At 43.0% G+C, this 14,060-nt stretch overlaps 1 protein-coding gene across 1 annotated transcript; it reads left to right on the top strand.

Moving 5' to 3' along the window:
• Nucleotides 1–38: 38 nt before the first annotated feature.
• LOC146175457 (uncharacterized) lies at nucleotides 39–12,092 on the top strand. The gene is made up of 10 exons (XM_084581809.1): nucleotides 39–542; nucleotides 2,034–2,349; nucleotides 3,059–3,193; nucleotides 4,270–4,476; nucleotides 5,656–5,898; nucleotides 6,275–6,596; nucleotides 7,407–7,693; nucleotides 9,188–9,271; nucleotides 9,354–9,457; nucleotides 10,407–12,092. The coding sequence occupies exons 1-10, from the start codon at nucleotides 147–149 to the stop codon at nucleotides 10,620–10,622; spliced, it is 2,310 nt and encodes a 769-aa protein (XP_084437935.1). The 5' UTR covers nucleotides 39–146; the 3' UTR covers nucleotides 10,623–12,092.
• The last annotated feature ends 1,968 nt before the right edge of the window (nucleotides 12,093–14,060 follow it).

The raw sequence follows: 14,060 nt of genomic DNA, 5'->3' as shown, positions 1-14,060 counted from the left end.
CAGTAACAGCACATACAAACACGCAAAGAAAAAAAAAATTACAAACAAGATGTCGGTCTTCGGCGAAAGTGCGGCGTAACGTTATACAATGAGCAGAAAATCGAGGTCTGGATAAGCTTTAGAGAACGCATAAAGAAGCTGAAAAGATGCGCCAGGCTTTCCGCAACGGTGTTAGACTCGCACTCGCGACATTCCTCTTGGCAGCAGTGCCAATTGCGGTCGCGCAGGAGGGCTTCACGGCGAGACCTACTGCTACCGCGGCGAAGCCATCCTTACCAGCAGCGGCCGCAGCTGTACCCAGCGGTGGCCGCACGCTCAAAAAGCGTCCCAACCCTCCGCCTTCGCTCGTGGGTCCGATCTCGGCGGCGGCGCGGGACGCATTGGAAAACTTCCAGGTCAACGAGAATCGCATAATTCGCACCGAGGACTCACGGCGTATGGGCGCGCGGTACCTGAACGAAACCGAACTGAGCTCCAACCGCGACTGCCTGCTCTGGTGCTGGGAAACTACCAGCTGCAACGTAGCCGTGTTCGAAGAAAAGGTATGTATTCTGGCGTAAGGTGAACGCGCAAGAATTTACTTTTTCTCAACGAGCCATAGCCAGCTGTGTATACATGCGCGAAGAAATTAAGTTTTTCAAAGTATCCAACTTTTTATCCTCCTCTTTTGCGTGCAGCCCATTCAGAGCAAAAACTATGCTAGGCAGTTCAACTTAAGAATACATTAGAGCACTTGTGTGCACCGTCACGTACAATCATATAAAACGGAACAATTATTGCAAAAAAGGAGGAAATAGTATGGTTCTATATATGTATCTATAGATGTCATATATAGAACCATATTATTGTCTCCTTTTTTTGCAATAATTGTTGCGTCTTATATATATAGATTCTTGACCTTTACGATTTGAGCAATGTTCCTTGTTTTAAAAATTAGGCCGCATGCATGCGTGCCTTCTGAACTGAATGGCACAATTAATGCGACAATGTCAGCTTTAGTCTATCTCTGCCAGCAACATTATATTAGCTGCTGCATAATGCATATTTGTGTACTTTAATTGCTTCAACAAAAATCTAAAAGTAAATTAATGTCAGCCTAGAAATCATCCAGATGCTTTGGCAGGTATTTTAATTGGTTCGATTGAATCATATATATAATCATGTATATAATATATGATTCAATCGAACCAAAATACCTGCCAAAGCATCTGGATGATTTCTAGGCTGACATTAATTCACTTTTAGATTTTTGTTGAAGCAATTAAAGTACACAAATATGCATTATGCAGCAGCTAATATAATGTTGCTGGCAGAGATAGACTAAAGCTGACATTGTCACATTGTGCCATTCAGTTCAGAAGGCACGCATGCATGCGGCCTAATCTTTAAAACAAGGAACATTGCTCAAATCGTAAAGGTCAAGAGGATAGAAAATTCTGCCTGTAAAAGTGTGCCAACTTGAATTCTAATAATGGTCAGTGGCAAATATAGCTTTTTTTTCTTAAAGCTCCATACATGAGTGCATTTAGGATACGTATGGTATTGGTATCTCACCCATATTTGGCATCATCACTTGGTCAGAATAGTTTCCAGTCTGCATGCACACATGAAGCATTTCTGCAACCAAACCTAGACCTAAAATAAGTATGCATATGTCTCGCCAAATCACACCTCATCCATATCTACCATACATGCTCCATCAAGCTGTAAGCTGCCTAAAGTCCCAAGTTTCTATATTTAGCTCTAAGAGAATGGATTTCCATTGTAATATATACAGGTAGGTGATAATATAAATATTTTAAATGAAGGAATTTTATATGCTTTATATGCTTTTATATGTTTTATATGCTTCAGGACTTGTTGTCTTTAGATCAAACTCAGAGACTGCAATTCCTTCAGTGACTAAAAGAAGTGGCCTGGCATGAATAGTGCACATTGAGATTCCGAAATAAAAGCTGAATGAAAATATCAAACTTCTAATCCATGGGGAGCCATAGGCCAATGCCCAGTTTCCACCTGCTTCTCAAATGCAGGGAAAGGGCAGCTGCTACCTGTTTGACTGTGGACCGCCCTCCCACTTCCTGTGCCTCTTTACGGCCCACGCTTTTTACACGGTGTCTGTGCTGACCCTGCCCACACGCAACACCGAGGCCCCAGCCTGGCCGGGCTCCCATCACGAGCAAGAACTGACACAGCTGCGCCAGCCTCGCCCCCTCGCCAATGCTGGACCACCTGCTAGAGATCCTTCGGCCATCACCCAGGCCGTGCCCAAATTGACCACCACCACTAGCAGCCCTCATCAGGCCAGTGGGGGCCAAGCTGAAGGCGACCAAGAAGAATCATCAGACAGTAAGGGTTATGCAACCAATGGCAAAACAGCTTGCAGAGCATACATAACAGAAAGTTCAGATCCCAACCAAGAACTATTACATTCCACAGAGAAGTTGTGGAATATATAAGCCAACTGCACACATGAAAATCCTATGCAGACCATAAGGTTGGAGCCATACGTTGATTTCTGTCCACATCTCCAAAGAGCAACTGTTTAAATTCATAGTGCTCTTGTTTTTCATGAGTCATATTTCTGATGTGATTTTGTTGCTTTCAAGTTAGCTACTAAAATCCTCCTCTACTTGACCTCTTTGCATTTCTTTTCGTTTGTTTTTATACTCACTTCATTTCTCTAATAATTGGTTCACAGGAAAGGAAAGGTGCAGTATTTATCTCACTTGTTCTGTGGACACCTGAACCGCGCCATAGGGGAAAGAATGAAAATGGGGATGAAAGCGGAAAGAGAGAAAGGAGTACCGTAGTGGAGGGCTCCGGAGTAATTTCGACTACCTGGGGATCTTTAATGTGCACTGACATCTCACTTCATTTCCCTTTTCAACCTAATATGCATCTTCAGGATAAGTGAAATTAAATGAATGAAAACACTAACATTGGTATTTTGCATGCGAATATGGCCACACAAATAAATGATACTGTGCCGTGGTCATACCATGCATACATAATTAGTGAACTAATATAATAATGCAACTCTGAATGTACAACGCAGCTCACCGCTGTCAACACTACCAGTTCCGCTGCCAGAACTCCAGCGAATGCATTGCTGTCTACAACGTCTGTGACGGCATTCCGCAATGCATGGATGGTAGTGACGAAGCTGAAGATCTCAAGTGTCCTGGAGCTAGTAAGTTTAGCAGGAATTTAATATCTCAGTAGAGTTCATTGCACTTTTTACTGCTTAACTGCAACATTCATTTTGCGCTCGCTGTGCACCTCATCTACCTTTGCATTACGGCTAAAGAAGTACAGACCAATTTACTAATAATGCTGCTTGAGGATGACTAAACCCGTTAACATCATAATGATGAAGACTGATTGGAACACAGTTTATTTCCTGACCACACAGAAGGTCACTGTGGGTTATTAATAACTCCCAAAATAGAGCCTGAAATGACAATGAAAACAAATGTGCATTATTGATGTTAGTACTAGGCGCTGTTTATATTACAATAATGCCTCATTGTAAACTTCAGTGAACCTCCACTCCTGTAAATTGTTACGGCACAGTACAATTGGTATGTGCAATCAACTTCACGATACTGTAATTGTAATTACTATGGTATATAATACTTAAAGGGCCCCTGAAATGCTATTTGTGATAATAATTTTAATGCAAGAAATCCATATTAATGGTTCTTATAAGTATCTGAGTCAAATTTGAATGCTTTGCGTGGAGTGTATAATTTACAATTTTTAAAATGTGCTCCTGGTGGCCACTCGCAACCGATTTGGGTGACACATCCCCGTGCACACCGCGCACAAACCTCTCATGGGCTTGCGGGGTGCGCCCGCTCATTGGACACTCCCAGGTTATGCAGGTGTGACGGGGTGCCATGGCATCTTGTTTACTTCTTTCTTTTTGTGCACTAGTGTAGGCTGAGTTGAGAAGGGAGAGGAGGAGCATCATTTTCGATCGTCCACATCTTCAGTGCTAATAAAGATAGGTTAAAGATATTTGCATTGCAGTGGTGATTGATGCGATACCCATTGCTCGTGAGTGTTTTCTAGTTTTCATAAATAGCTCGGGCCCTTTAAGTTACAGTTATAATGATACGGTGCAAGCAAGTGAAGATTACAATGGCCATGCAAGACTTTTCTCTTTTGCCATTAGTAAACGCTATGGGTTCCTGTTTCCTTGTCGTGACATTTGTGCTTGCTGCTGGGCCGGTTAACTGCGAGGGACCCTTTTTTTCTGTACAGAGGTGCCAGAGGCCAGCAGTGCAGCTGTGAACCCACCAACAACTACTCTGCCGACGACAGCCGAACATGCTAAGCTGGGAAGCACAACCACAGTGGACAGTGAGCAGCAGCAGCAGCAGCAGCAGGATAGGTTGCCTCCAGCCAACTCGCCACAACCCTCCCAGACTGACGATAATCCTCGACACAGCTCGACAGTAGACATTGGAGGTGGGTACAGCACCAACCCGACATCAAAGACACAAAAATGAAGAAAGTTCTGACTCAAATCCGAGGCCTCTTTTCTACAATTTAAATATGTAGGAAATGTAAAATTACTCTTACTGCATGCACTAGCATCACCAGTCTGGATTAAATTGCCTTCAAATACAGAAAGCTGAACTTAACCAGCCATGCGGTTAAAGCACAGGGTATTGATGTAGGTCTTCAGTTCTTTGAAGATTAAAAGAGTGCCATAAATTGCAAAATGTGTAAAGTATTGTTTTGGTACCTGCCTTCCCGAAAGAGCTGTAGAGTTGTAAGAATTATGTTACTAATGGACGAGGTCCAGTGTTTGTAAGCAATTTTCTTTAACATGCTGCCTTAACACATTTGTTATATATTTGTGACACCAGATGTGACCTATTAATTATTAATAATATTTAGGCTCATAAGTTCTACGATATTTCAGTACTACTTAATTTAGCAGACAGCAAAGACATTGACATTCTGTGAGCACGACAGTGTATTCGGCAAATAAATAAAAAAGACTGCTACCCTCCTGTTCAAAAAATTAGCCACTATGATTTGTGTGTGGAGGCAAGAAGCCTCACCAGATGTGTGCATGCATTTACACCCCTTTAATTTTTGTAAAAGACATCTAGTTTAACCTGTCAAGATAGCTGACTTAAAATGTTGCTTATATTCATCAACGCGCTTGCAAAGCTAGCCAAGAAACTCAATGTATCCTTTTTTTTTTATCTGATAACTTTGTGGTCAAAGTGTGATGTGTACAGTTGTGAGCAACATAGAATGCGGCAAGCTTTTTGAACAAAATTCTTCGGTATTTAATTTGGGATACCACGTATCAACAGGTACATTTTTGATACTATTTACCAACAGGAAAAATAGTAGAAAACAAGAAAACTGTGCGTCTCACTCATAATCATGTAGTAATCAATAAAAATAAATAAACAGAAGCTAGAACTTTGTTCCCTCTGATAAGCTCTCACGAATGTGATAAAGCTGTCACCCACTTTCCTTCTTAAGACCTTTTGTTATGTTCACTGGAAACTGTCCTGAGTACTCCTCTTCTGTCTCCAATCTCTTACGCTGGTGCAATGTTTCAATCTTTGAGTCACCAATTCAACCACTTTTCTGTTTGATAATGGCCAGTTTCACTCCCTACAGGAAGAATGCCCAAGCCCATGCTGAGCGGCCATAATAGTTTCCCGCCGCTGCCCCACAACAACAGGCTTCGGTGGGGTGATGAAAGTGGCCGTAACCACCTGCGACCGGAGTACAGGGACCCGTATGAAGAACCCTTCACAGCAGAACAGGCCAAGTACTACGACTACGGACAGGCCTACCCAGAGAGCTATCGATACTGGATTAACGACCCCGATACACAGCTCTACCCTATGGTTGCCGATGGTAAGCCCATGTCAACAACCTTAGTGATAAAAGCTGTTGTGCAGTTGACGCATGAAACCTAAGAGTGACTGCATGTTCTTTGTACTTATCAACTTAAGGAATACACTGGCGGTAGTAGAATTGCATAAGAAAACCTGCTTGCAGAATTTGAAAAAAAAAAAAAAAGAGGAGGAAAGCTAATTAACTGGAAAACATCAGATTTGCAATTTTCACAGACAAAAAAAGATTAGGTTTGGTTAAAGCAGGTAGCACATTTTTCACTAGAGCACAGTAATTGGTTAATACAGCTCAACTTCAATTTATTCTCGATGTCCTTTTAATGTAAAGAAATGAGTCCGCCTTCATTTAGTGCTGCACTGCCCTTCTTTCCTTGCAGGCATTATGCAGCCACAGAACTTCAGAGCGCAGAAGCCAAGGATGAACCTCCAACAGCACCAGTACCAGCAGCAGCAGCAACAACAGCAGCAGCAGCAGCAGCAGCAGCAGCAGCAGCAGCAACAGCAGCAGCAGCAGCAGCAACAACAGCAGCAAGAGCTTCAGCAGCAGCAACAGCAACAGAGGCTTCAGCAACAACGCTTTCAACAGCAGCAGTTTCGTCAGCACCAGTTGAAGCAGTTGCAACATGAGTTGCAGCAGCAGAAGCAGCAAGCGTCGCCCATACAGGACTACCCGCCCAGTCACTGGAAAATGGGCCGTGGGTGAGCCAAGAATTTTGCGTGGTTTTGTGCTGCAAGCAACTGGCGGCCAAGGCCGGTTATGTGCAGAGCACAGTGGGCATTGAGATTGACTAACTCGTTTCAGCAATTCATTTGCAGTGCCTTAAATGCCTAGAAGAGCAGTAGTTAGGAAATTGTGAGAAGCAAGGTTTACATCATGAAAAAATAAGCTTTACGCAACCAGAAAATAAAAAATGCCCACAAAATTTTTTCTTTGCGTCAAATCAAGTAGCAGCACAGTCGTGCACCTTAGAACAAAATTCCAACACCTGATCAAAATTTTGTCAATGACAGAAATGTTCCCAAAACAAGGAAGTTAGCACTGAATAGTGAGCGAGTATTTTATAGCCTCAAGGAAGATGAAACAACAAAATCAGGAAAGTCAATTGCTGGTGTGCAGACATTTCCAAGGGATGCTCTCTGGAAACTGTTATTTTCCTTGTTGAATTGTTTTGCACACCTAGCAAAAGCATGTGGAAGTAGTATATCTCTTCTCTTGCTTATAACATCCTAAATAACAGATGTCGTGGCATCAGGGTGTGCTCAATGAAAAGGACTCCTGCTTGGAAGAGTCCTGTGGTTGGAACGTTTTGGTATTTTGCTTATCAAACAACCCTCTTATAACATCCTAAATAACAGATGTCGTGGCATCAGGGTGTGCTCAATGAAAAGGACTCCTGCTTGGAAGAGTCCTGTGGTTGGAACGTTTTGGTATTTTGCTTATCAAACAACCCTCAGTACATTTACACATGCATTGAATTGCCAGCCCAACGTTATCTCAACACTCTGCAGGCCGTTGGCTCCTGTAGACCAGGGCGACAGCTATGGGCAGCAGCAGTATCCTCCAACCCTGGCTCCTTATGGCCGACACCTACGTCCCAGCATTGGAAGTCACTTGAACCAACCGCAGGACCTGGCCAACAGCAAGGCTGCAGACCAGGTCCCACAACAGATTCTCCCGCAAGAACCACAGCCCGGCCCTCAACTGGAGCCACAGCCACCACTGCAGGAGCAGCCAAAGCTCAAGCCGCATCCTGTCATGCCGGCTAAACCCGTCGCACCAGCCGCAAGCGAAGATGGTGAGGTGTGCTTCCATTTTTAGCTGTTTAGCTGAAAACTACACTGAACTAGAGCATGGTTTCATTTAAATCTTGCCACTGTGAAAGATTGGAAGCTTGAAGAAAACGCTTATGGCCACAGATGTTTTGAACGTTGTGAATCAGCTTGTTAGCTGCATGCATCGCAATGAGTCAGACAAGATGCAAAGCACCTTTGGTGCTGGCAGGCAAGCCACAGTGATATATACTGCATGGGTGAAACCTTTGCTTTTCGATACACTCATCAAACTAAACAAATCTGTACATAAAAAAAACTGCATGAATATTTTGTCATACCTGTTGTGTAAACATACTTAAATAACTCCTTTTCTCATTCTGAAAATACTGAGCTAGAATCGGTTACATAGAAACATTCATTCTTTACTACAAGAGAGACCTACCAAGATCTGCGGCCTGTGTGCCCGAATGGGTTGTTATGATATATACTGCATGGGTGAAACCTTTGCTTTTCGATACACTCATCAAACTAAACAAATCTGTACATAAAAAAAACTGCATGAATATTTTGTCATACCTGTTGTGTAAACATACCTAAATAACTCCTTTTCTCATTCTGAAAATACTGAGCTAGAATTGGTTACATAGAAACATTCATTCTTTACTACAAGAGAGACCTACCAAGATCTGCAGCCTGTGTGCCCGAATGGGTTGTTATGCTTCCACTCATGTCACAGGTGAAAAACTGCATACAGTCCATCCTTTAAAAGCTGCTATGAAAGGACTATAAAGCATTAACTCGTTTACTTCAGCATTAAAGAAAGAGCAAATCTGGAAAGCAGGCCAGGCTATGTAACAAACACATGTAGTGCTGAGAGTTGTACATGCAAAACACAGCTCCTTGTCAACACTTGAAATAATATGCCATGCATGCTAGCTGCAGAGATGAAAAGTGAAATGCATCAAAATATACTAGTAACCGTTTCTAAAACGTTACTGACAGCCAATTCCTCACAAAACAATGAAAAGAAAAAAAAAAAAAAGGTTTTCATCTGAAGTCGCATACTGGCCACCACTCTGCGAGCATGCCGCAGCGTGACAAGTTTTTAAAGGATTGCTCCACTCCTGTTCCATTCTATACGAAAAATGTGTAATTTTTATATTCCACATGAAAAATGAAAACATGGGTTACAGAAGTAAACATGTTCACTGCCTATGTTCAGAAAAAAAAAAGCAGGCAATGCCTTTCATCTACCATGATCTGTTTTGTAGAGCACTGTTCTTTGTTTTAATGGACTGATACCACTACAAGGGATTCATGTATGCCTCAATGATGGTACCATTACAACCACTCAACGAATTGCCCGTTAACTCTCCTCTGCACTTTGGAAAGTAACGTGTGGCTGAAATACTGCCAGTAGTGTTGTTCATTCACGTCCTCATCCTGTGTTTGCACTATTTCTCTCGCTGGCCAAACCTGGTGCTCTAAATTTTCACTCACTTTTCTCATTGGCACAGACACATTCTATCAGCCTGTCGTCGAGGTGGCACCCCCAGCACCCCATCAAAGTAGTTCAAAGCACCTCACAAAGCATCTGCAGAGTGAGTCTTGCTGAATACGCCTGCACTGAACCAATACTGGCACAGATAAGTGCACCACTCAGTGGTTCCTTTCTTTCTGCAGAGCCCAATGCAAAACAAGCAAAGGCAGCCACTGGACCTGAAGTGCCACATCACAACGATCGACCTGTTCAATACAGCAGACTCCATGAGGTTGCTAACATGCAGGTAAGCGTCTGAACAAGGTAGCCGAGTATATTCATGCCAAACCAGCCAAAGCCACTGTAGCCCAAACAGAGGGTTAAAAACCCGGTCTTATGGGTAAAAACATATTCATTGCTCCAAAAGTAAGCAATAAGGTAACGTTGAGTAAAACATATTCGTGCGATGCCAGCCAAGGCTTATGTCCTAAACAAGGGATTAGGGCCTGGATGTTCCTACAGGCAAAAAGTAGGCAGTGTTAATGTAACAAACATTGCGCTCCTCTGGTCCAGCTCAGAAGGCAGCCCAACTAGCCATAGAGACAGATCATTAAATTTTGTGACCACACCACAAGTTAAAACGCTGGAACAGAAATAAGTTACTTCTCATCACAGCTAAATATTAAAACTAGCACAGATGAAAAGCAAAGCCAATTTTTAACTTTATATGCCAAAATGCATGTACAGTCGACGTCACCCTTGTATAGAGCACTCGATTGGTGCACTTCCCTGCATAAAAATTGATACCTCGTTGCAGTTTCTACTGTTTACAACCAATGCTTGTACGGAAGTAGATCCACATAGACCTGTGACGAAGATAAGCATGAGCACTTTGTCTGCAAATCGTGTGAAGAAGATAAGCATGAGCACTTTGTCTGCAAATCGTGGGCTGATTTTTAATTTTAGTTTTTAATGCGGGATGAGCACTGCCCGAGCGCTCTACACAAGGGTGATGTCGACTGTACATAGCTTTTAACTTTGTATCCAGATGCATGTAGGTCTTACAAATGTTGAAATTAAAATTTTAGTACACATGATCATTCCTGAATGGTTAGAGTCCAATATATTATTATAACAATGACGTTTTAGAGGTGAAGCCAGCAGGGCTGCACTACAGTAAACAAGTTTTGCTAAATTCTTGCTACCTTTCAGTTTCCTTGAAAACTGTCATGCTTTCATTTATTTTTTTTTTTCAGGTCAGCTTCACCCAAGTCGAGCAGGGAGGTCGTGGGGCTGAAGCAGAATCTGGCAGTGCCGTCCTGGCACTCACACTGGGCCTCTGCATCACGGGCCTTCTGCTGGTTCTGGTCGGATGTCGGCTTCGGCTGGCTCGACATCGGCTAGCACGCCGAGGTGGCCGTTCGTCACTCGCACACGATGCTGACTATTTGGTTAACGGGATGTACCTCTGATAAACTCGTTCACTCTGGACATGTGAGGTATGCGACGAGGCTGGAACATGCAGCATCCTTTTGAGTGTTTATTTCCTTGAGCAAGACTCGTAACGCCAACTGTCTGTTAAAGATGTGCATGTCTGGCTGGAGGCACCATTGCTGAAGGCCATTCTTGGCCAAAGTTAATGGACTTTAAGGAAGGAAACTATGCTTTACTTGTTTAGCGCTGAGCAACCAGCATGTATCTTCACATATTCAGTTACAATACCCACTTTTCATTTTCGTACCCATAATCAAGTATGAAATTTTGTTTGTGACTCATACATACTCAGAAACAGCCCGAGAGCAGCTTCTACAAGCACTGTATAAAAACAGTAATCCATGCATAAGCAGTGTCTGCTAGAATTCAACAAATCTGAACTTATTCTCAAGTATCATGAAAAATCGACAGCTTGTCAATGTGCAATGGATCAAAAACAATGAGTGGTTTTGGTCTTTACATGAGCTTCAGTATAAAAAAAAAAAAGTATAGAATTCACAGTATCACATGATACCAAGATAAAAAAAAAAGTGTAAGACATGGGACTACACTGCAGTAGTATTATGAAATGTGGATATTGTAATTAACTGTGGATACAGTAAGTGTTCTTGTGTGTCAAAACGATGGCATATGTACTGAGCATGCTTTGCATATTCACTCTTCCACACTGAACCTCAGTTTGAAACTATGTTAACAAGTGGCAAGGTGGCAGAACAGGTTGAAAATACACTTCCACAGGGTTAAATGCCATGAACTAAGATGAAGGAAAAGACAAACTTCACTGCATTATTGTTGTCCAATCAGCTGATGGGCAAAACCTTTGCTTTCTATGAAGAATGAAGTGGTAGCCACAGTCTCAAGATGAGAGAACAAGATCAAAACGAGTTGTTAATGGAGTCACCATTTGTTATTCTGCAGCGGAGGCTTGGGTAGAGTTTAGATGGTTGTGTAGACACTACCTGTACAGTGAATGTAGTGTAAACAACTTAGGCTTTTATATGCCATTCATTTTTGTTTTATGTCCGCAATACACATGGATCAAACAGCTGATCAGAGGATAATGCATTCATTGGATGGCCACCAACATATTCAAGCTTAAGCAAACACTTAAATTTCATGAGCAATCAAGTTGAACACAGGCACATTAATTACCTCGTCTTTAATGAAAAAGCGAAACGATGACTAGTAAATCAAAAACTTGCTGCTTTTTTAGGCATTATGTGCATCTTGCTATTACGAATCCATAAGTGCAAGTTTCCAGATGTGCCCTACAGCAATGTAGCCTGTGATCTGTGAAGAACGTCAATCCGAGCCGTAGCTGTAGTCAAGGAAAGGCTTACGTCACTGCAGCTTTGCCTTGATTCTGATGCATTGTGCTTGCTTTCACAATTTTGGATGTACATTCTCCGACAGTTCTGTTACTATCAACAGCATTGTAAGCTGCTGTCCTCATGTTCATATGATGAAATAAACATTTTCAATACATGTACTTTGTGTTCCACAAGCACACAGGCTTGTATTTTTTTTATCGGTGTGTACACAACGAAGCTGAACCAAGATAGTTTAGATATGAATGAGTGTGTGCAAAAAATGATCTCACTTCAAGAAAATATGCGCCGAATACACAGTGTGAATATTTCTTGAACAAAACAAATTATCTCTTGGAAGCAGAAAAGCAGACTGAACTCAACCATATTCATAAAATGGGCTAATCAGTGATCTCACTAAAGCTAACAATGGCGATTTATCAGTATTGCAGACAAGTGTGTAAATATTTTTTCCTTCACAGCATGTAAAATATATAAATGATTGCCAGCACATTCATCATCATCAGCCTGACTATATCCACTGCAAGGCAAAGGCCTCTCCCACATTCCTTCAATTAACCCGGTCCTGTGCTACCTGCATCCACACAGCATCCACCACAGCAAACTTCTTAGCTTCATCCGCCCACTAACTTTCTGCCGCCCCCTGCTACGCTTTCCTTCCCTTGGAATCCAGATTGTTACCCTAAGCGACCATCGGTTATCCTCTCTTTGCACTACATGTCCTGCCCACGCCCATTTCTTCTTGATTTCCACTGCAAACACATTATAACAGAACAAATATATAACAGTTTAGTTTATGGGGTTTAAAGCTGTGCTCTCATTGCCACATTTGTAAAAGAACAAAGAATGTGCAATAAATTAGTACAGTCGAACCCGGTTATATCGAACCCGGACATATCGAATTTTGGTTATATCGAACTCACGGAATATACCCTTGAAAATCCCATGTAAAAGTATAGGAAAGCTGCGTCATATATCGAACTTAATTTCACCCGTCGTTCGATATATCGAACTCCGCACTGGAAAGTGTGCCTTCCCCAAAGACGATCGCATCACCCTTGGCCGTTTGCCGCGTGCCGTTTTCAAGTCATGTGCGGAAGGAATGAGAGGGGACAGTTCGGCGACAGCTGGTCTGGGCAGCGCCGCGCCCATTCCCCAAAGGCGCGCGCATCTGCAGTTATCGTTTTCCGCGCGCCAGCACATGACGTTTGCAAGCCATGTGCGTGGGTGCGCCTATCCTTTTGCCGAGCTATCTCTCTCCTTCAGCACGCGCTACGCATGCGCCAAGCCAGCTCAGCCCGTTTTCAGACAGGCGTCGACGCTTTCTCCAGCGTGTGTTGCGAACCCTCTGCTCGTGGCGGCTGAGGTGGCTATGGTGCCTGCGGACGTTAAAAAGCGGCAGCTCTCTCTCTCTCTCTGTTTATTTTTTTGCGAGTCATCCTTTTTTATCGTTGTGCTGGTCGGACGTTAAAAGGCGGCAGTTTTCTTTTTTTTTTTTTTTTTTTTTTTGCGGGAGTCGTTTATCCTTGCATGTATGAATCAACGAAAGCACGCGGTCAGCTGCTGCGATCATGACGCCCGCCCCCAAGCGCGGCGTGTTAAATCGAACCAGGCTAGTACGTGCAATCAAACCATCACGGGCACTCTGCCAAGTTCGCTCCTCTCCACCCCAGGAGCCATCAAAAGATAAACGCGCCCAGACGTTATCGCTGCGCAGCATCTTGGCACGCTGCCAAGAAATAAGCTGTGGATGAGACGACCGAAACGGAGTGGCGCGCCATCGACATGCAGCGAAAACGCTCACGATTTCTGCCGCGGCAACACAGAAATCTTGTTTAGAGCTGCGGCGGTGGCTCGAGCAGCGAAGTTTCAACAAGTTTGAAATTTTTTGCTCTGTCGCTGCCGCTCGTCGCTGAGATCGCTTGTATGTAAGCGAGCTGGCCTTAATGCCTTTTTTTTTTTTTTTCAAATTCTCTGTGCAAGTGCAGGGTGCGTTCATTATGAGAGTGGGTTGATTACGCGACAAATACTGTATCGTTTTTTGGCATCGTAAGTGCCGTCACAAGCCGATTTTTGTATATCGAATAA

Source organism: Amblyomma maculatum, chromosome 10 (genome assembly GCF_055883805.1).
Source record: "Amblyomma maculatum isolate TAMU_Amacu chromosome 10, ASM5588380v1, whole genome shotgun sequence".
NCBI lineage: Eukaryota > Metazoa > Arthropoda > Arachnida > Ixodida > Ixodidae > Amblyomma > Amblyomma maculatum.
The sequence above is the reverse complement of the archived record's forward strand: the minus strand, read 5'-3'. Positions and strand labels throughout refer to the sequence as shown.

Excerpts from the sequence above, each read along its gene's own strand:
- LOC146175457 (XM_084581809.1), top strand. The coding sequence starts at position 147 with ATGCGCCAGGCTTTCCGCAACGGTGTTAGACTCGCACTCGCGACATTC. Across the intron at positions 543-2,033 it reads TAGCCGTGTTCGAAGAAAAG|GGAAAGGGCAGCTGCTACCT; the intron begins GTATGTATTCTG and ends TCTCAAATGCAG. Across the intron at positions 7,694-9,187 it reads ACCAGCCGCAAGCGAAGATG|ACACATTCTATCAGCCTGTC; the intron begins GTGAGGTGTGCT and ends TCATTGGCACAG.